The sequence below is a fragment of the Sinocyclocheilus anshuiensis genome, unplaced genomic scaffold, assembly GCF_001515605.1.
Source record: "Sinocyclocheilus anshuiensis isolate Anshui unplaced genomic scaffold, SAMN03320099.WGS_v1.1 scaffold524, whole genome shotgun sequence".
Classification (NCBI taxonomy): domain Eukaryota; kingdom Metazoa; phylum Chordata; class Actinopteri; order Cypriniformes; family Cyprinidae; genus Sinocyclocheilus; species Sinocyclocheilus anshuiensis.
The window spans coordinates 2,010,609-2,016,658 of record NW_015555703.1 but is presented as its reverse complement, the minus strand read 5'-3'; the positions used below and the strand labels follow the sequence as shown (position 1 = coordinate 2,016,658).

At 35.4% G+C, this 6,050-nt stretch overlaps 1 protein-coding gene across 1 annotated transcript in view; it reads left to right on the top strand.

The window, feature by feature from the left end:
• The first annotated feature begins 2,685 nt into the window (after positions 1-2,685).
• LOC107671748 (aquaporin FA-CHIP-like) overlaps positions 2,686-6,050 on the top strand; it is a 4,982-nt gene continuing 1,617 nt past the window's right edge. The window contains exons 1-4 of the mRNA XM_016464694.1: positions 2,686-2,915; positions 3,100-3,278; positions 4,721-4,885; positions 5,129-5,209. Coding sequence (XP_016320180.1) covers positions 2,738-2,915; positions 3,100-3,278; positions 4,721-4,885; positions 5,129-5,209 — 603 coding nt within the window. The 5' untranslated portion in view covers positions 2,686-2,737. The remainder of the gene's footprint in view (positions 2,916-3,099; positions 3,279-4,720; positions 4,886-5,128; positions 5,210-6,050) is intronic.

Here is a 6,050-nt window from a genome sequence, read left to right as displayed (position 1 = left end):
AGTTCATGAACGGCCTCCTTGGCCGTGGCAGGACAGACAGTGAGTTCATGAACGGCCTACTTGGCCATGGCAGGACAAACAGTGAGTTCATGAACGGCCTCTATGGCCATAACAGGACAGAAATGAACATGAACATGAAACAAAAACAAAACCCAAACCCCACATTACAGAATATTTGCGACAAGAGTATTTTACAACTGAAAATAGGTCAAGAATTGTATTTCTGATAAGAATTGAACGTAAGGAGCATTATGATAGTAATCATAAAATACAGAATTAATTCTATATAGAATAGAATCAAATCCAAAACTCCATTTATTCCCATTCATTTAAATTCACAAGAAAAGATAAATCTGAAATAAGGTCATTTTAATAAGCCAAATAGTGATAATAGTTAGAAAATAATTATGAGAATGCAAATAACATGTGATTTACGATTGAGTCATATCTTGATTGGCACAGGCCCTGGATCAACAGTTCTCTGTCAGACATATCTACAAATCCAGCACTCTGTCATTCGCTGGGATCACATGTTTGTCTTCTGCAGATCCTGATGTTCTCCGGTTATATTACCAAAGAGTGCCAGAATATGGCATTCTTTATATTCCGTATTTATGGGAGTTAAATGTTTCTGTGAAAATTACAGTTCATTGCCTGCTATGTAAGAGAGAAATTACCACTTTGGCTTTGATTCAGTATTGCTAGTTTCTTATATATATTCAAAGTAGAGTGTGATTTGAAAGTACAATAAAACATCCATTTTGACAGGAACTGTACAGGTGCAGTTTAATTCACAGCTTGTACCTAGAGTACAAAACTGTAACAAACAATGTAAACACACGTTCATGTGCTTCTAGAGAGATAAGGCACACACAAGTTCATTTGCAGCAGGAGCCAGGTAAATCCTCAAAGCACTGATAGCAGATGTCCTCTAAAGACTTTATTTTGGCAATAAGAATCAGGTGTTGAGTGCAGTTAGCATTAATACAATATGTGGAAAAATGTGTGTGAAGTTTCATATTTTGGTGTCATTGGTTGACTTTGAAAACAGCAAAAAACTTAATACAGCTCTGAAAAAGTTCTTGAATTGATTTTTTGCATATGCCATAATGCAATGATATTCATATATTATAAGCGTGGCTTACGAGTCCAAATCATTTCTTGGGCTACAGTGTATAAAGGGAGGTTAAAATTGCTGTTGTCTGAGGTGAAGAGGGAAATGTGTGTGTGTGTGTGTGTGTGTGTGTGTGTGTGTGTGTGTGTGTGTGTGCCTACTTCACTGTACTTTGGAGACAAATTTTAACCCAGAAATTATCTAAACCTGACAAAACCTCCTTTTCGAGATGTCTTTATTTGTAAAATCAGTATAATGATCAAGTAAAGAAAGTTTTAAAAACAAACTGCAAAAATTAAGAAAGTTTTCTGTCAGGAGATGGTAATACCCAAATTTAGTATTTTTTAACTTTTGGGGACATTTTTGGTCCCTGTGAGGAAAGCACCTTATAAATCATGCTATGTGATGTTGTTGTTTTTCTTGCAAAAAAGCAGAAAGTTTTCTGTGAGGGTGTTAAAGAGTATGGTTAGGGTTCCATGATAGAATGTACAATTTGTACAGAATGAAAATCTTTGGAAGCCCAACAAGTGTGTGTGTGTGTGTGTGTGTGTGTGTGTGTGTACATGGTATTCCTTACATTATTGAGACCAAATGTACCCACAAGTATAGTAATACCGTAATACCAGTCATTTTTGACCTAGTGGGGACATTTTTGGTCTCCATGAGGAAAACAGCTTATAAATCATCCAGAATTAAGTTTTTTAAGGGGTCGGTTTAAGGGTAGGGTTAGGGTAAGGGGATAGAAAATAGAGTTTGTACAGTGTAATAACCATTATGACTATAGAATGTCCCTATTAAACATATAAAACTCATCCTCTCTCTCTCTCTGTGTGTGTGTGTGTGTGTGTGTGTGTGTGTGTGTGTGTGTGTGTGTGTGTGTGTGTGTGTTAGGGTTAGGGTCAGCGTTAGGTTAAAATAGAGGGACAGAATTTAAGCTCACCTTCACTCCCATGTTGTGAACTTTATCTGAATTGTCTCCTTTACATTGTACGCTTCTGAAAATGACATACAGTATACTTTTCTTTTTTCTGTTTGACTTTTACAAACTGTCCAGCCAAAAGTCTGGTAACAGCCGAATTAATTGATGGTTAACCTGAATGGTACCTCATGGTCCTGAAAGTTCAGAGTGTGCAGAACTGTAATCTCAGCAAAGAGTGAAAACTTTGAAGTGAACTAAAATGTTAAAGTTTTGATTGATGTAACATTTTAAGCCACTACATAGTTTCCAAACTTTGCTTTGATGAAATTACTATTATTCTAAAATGTGAAAAATAGTAACAATACACTAGTTTGTTGGAACAGAATAAAAGTTTAGATGCTTTAGTGTTCAAATCAAATAGAGCTCGGTGTTTAAATTAGGCCGGATAATGCACTTCTCTGATATATTTAAAGTGTTAAAGAAATGAGAGTTGAAAAGGGGGAAGAAAAACTAAGGATTTCTCATTCATTTTGCCTGCCTTTTCTCTTCTCTCTCACTCACTCTTTCTGCCCCCATAGCTTAAACCCGCCCCCTGTTTCATTAGCAGGACCTGCCCTATAAATACTCTCTTTTGGCAGAGAAACTTACTCAGTGCCCTCAGAAACCCTCACACTAACTCATCCGTGTGCCCAGAGCTGCCAGTCATGAAGGAACTGAAGAGCAAGGCGTTCTGGAGGGCTGTTTTGGCCGAGCTGGTGGGTATGACCCTCTTCATCTTCCTCAGCATTACAGCTGCAGTTGGAAACTCCAACAATGACAAACCAGATCAGGAGGTCAAGGTGGCACTTGCGTTTGGGTTGTCCATCGCCACTCTTGCCCAAAGCCTCGTATATATATATATATAAATTATAGTTTTAAAATATAAAGTATATATTATAAAAAAAATCTGAAACTGATTTCAGCAACATTTATCATTTTCATTTACTTTAACTTTTTTTTTACAAACTAAAATAAAAATAAAAATTAATAAAAGCTATATGGACATTTAAAACAAAAATACTAAGAGTTTTACAAAAATTCAGCGGAGCCCATCTGAATCCAGCTGTGACGCTGGGCTTGCTGGCCAGCTGTCAGATCAGCTTGCTGAAGGCTGTGATGTACATTGTGGCCCAGATGTTTGGTGCAGCGCTGGCGAGTGGCATCGTGTATGGCGTCACCGATGGGAATGCCCTGGGGCTGAATACGGTGAGTACGCTGATTTTCAGTTTCTCTGCTGAGTCACCCCGTCTCGGACTGCTCTGTTTACATGATTGAGTCACTTATTGTAGTTCCAATTCAGCATACTTACTACTTTAAAATAATCGATATGTATGTTTTTCAATGAAACTGGAATAAGCCGATCTGTAATTGAATGTAAACTTTAAGTCTAGCAAATAGATCATGTTAAATTTCATGAATTATTAATTAGTTACAAAGCAAGATGGAGAAATATTTAATTTTTCTGCACTGTTAAAAATATATCAAATTTCAATTTGGTTTTATGTAAGTCAAGAATACGAACAAATCTAACTATATTAGGTTAAACCAAGAAAAGTCATTGTAAGGTTCAAATAGCACACACACACAAATCTATCCTTTAGGTAACTGCTTTGAATTTTTCCTCTTTTACGGTATGCTGGTACTGTTTATATTACAGTTTATATTACATTTATTTTACCTCTTGGGGAAAAAAGGTTAAAAATACAATTAAAAAAAAAAGGTAAACAAACCTAGTGCCCGGGTTATTTTTATATTAATGTATACACTATATAAAAAACAAATAATATATATATATATATATATATATATATAGAGAGAGAGAGAGAGAGAGAGAGAGAGAGAAATATAAAATTGTCAAGTGAGTCAATTTTATTCCAACCAAATTCACTTTAAATTCACTGTGATTATGATTTACAAACTTGTAGGGACTACAGAGGATGAACACTAAGTCATCTATATGCTAGTGCATTTATATATATATATATAAATTATAGTTTTAAAATATAAAGTATATATTATAAAAAAAATCTGAAACTGATTTCAGCAACATTTATCATTTTCATTTACTTTAACTTTTTTTTTACAAACTAAAATAAAAATAAAAATTAATAAAAGCTATATGGACATTTAAAACAAAAATACTAAGAGTTTTACAAAAATTCAAATGAAAACAGAAAATTTTAAAAATAAAAACTGATTTATAATTTGAACAAAAACTATAATAGTTGCTAGTGATACTGAAGTAAGACTGCTCAGTGCGTCAGAATCAGTCACTGTGAATGGGCGTGTGGGCTAACGATACTCTTATCATCCGTCTTCAGAGGTGGCGTTCTTTCCAGTGATTATGTTGTCTTTACATTTCAAGAAGGCGTAATGCACTTGTTTGCTTTGCCAGTAAACGTTATTGCTGAGTGATATCAGACGGCTGTCCTCTAACCCAAAACTGTTTCTTAATTTTTTACCTCAAAGGTGCATTTAAATTTACACGATTATTCTTACTTATACCTCATTTTTTTGAGAGAAAATTAGTGTTTCCTCTGCTTTAAATGGATTGTGATGCTTATGCATGCAAATAAATGATTAGAAATACTGATTAGTAGTTTGAATTTACACAAAAATCTAACTAAACGAAATCTTTTTATTTACAGATAAGCAATAATATTTCTCCCGGTCAAGGTGTTGGCATTGAACTCTTCGCTACCTTCCAGCTAGTGTTGTGTGTCATAGCAACCACAGACAAAAGAAGGCGGGACGTGACAGGCTCCACCCCTCTGGCCATCGGCCTCAGTGTTTGCCTGGGCCATTTGACAGCCGTGAGTAACCAGCATTCACTCTTCTCCTGCTGCTGTCTCTTTTCTGCGTCAGCATTCCTGTTACTGTTCTACATTTTGCCAGGGCTGCTATATGAATACATAAAGCAACATGACACGAACAGAGCAATGTTTAGTTATGTAAATGAGTTTCTGCTTTAAGAGAAATAAAAATAAGGTAGCCTAACCAATTAAAAATTGGGAAGCTTATTTTCACCCACGACTCTTTTGTTTTTCTGTGTGTAGATCAGTTTCACGGGATGTGGGATCAATCCGGCTCGATCCTTCGGCCCTGCAGTGATTCTTCGAGATTTTACCAACCACTGGGTAAAATTACATTTCTGTTTTCTCCTTTAAAAAATGAATACATGGTATCTGAAAATATCTGGAGAACGAATATGTTAAATATAAACCATCCAGAGTCTTATCAGAAGACAGAATCAACTCGTGTTAAACTTTTATAGTTAATGAGTAACAATGATATTGTTTTAAATGAATGCCTAGTCAAGAATAATCTATAGTTAACTTAGTTAAATCACATGTTTGTGTATTGTTTGCTAAGGGTTACTTAGTGTGCATAGGGTCCCAGATAGCACATGTACATGCTGAGACATCTATTTAAAGGGACAGTTCATCCAAAAATGAAAATTTCGTCATTTACTCACCTTCAAGTTGTTTCAAACCTTATTAGTTTCTTTCTTCTGCTAAACACAAAAGAAGATATTTTGAAGAATCTGGGCAACCAAATAGTTGTTGGTCCCCACTGACTTCCATGGTAGGGAAAAAAAATTACTATGGAAGTCAATGGGGACCAGAAACTGTTTGGTACCCATATTTAAAAAAGGGATAGTTCATCCAAAAATGAAATTTGATGTTTATCTGCTTACCCCCAGGGCATCCAAGGTGTAGGTGACTTTGTTTCTTCAGTAGAACACAAATTATGATTTTTAACTCAAACCGTTGCAGTCTGTCAGTCATATAATGCATGGCAATGGTAACAAAATCTATGAGAGTAAAAAAACATGCACAGACAAATCCAAATTAAACCCTGTGGCTCGTGACGACACATTGATGTCCTAAGACACGAAACGATCGGTTTGTGCAAGAAACCGAACAGTATTTATATAATTTTTTACCTCTAATACACCACTATGTCCAACTGTCTTTG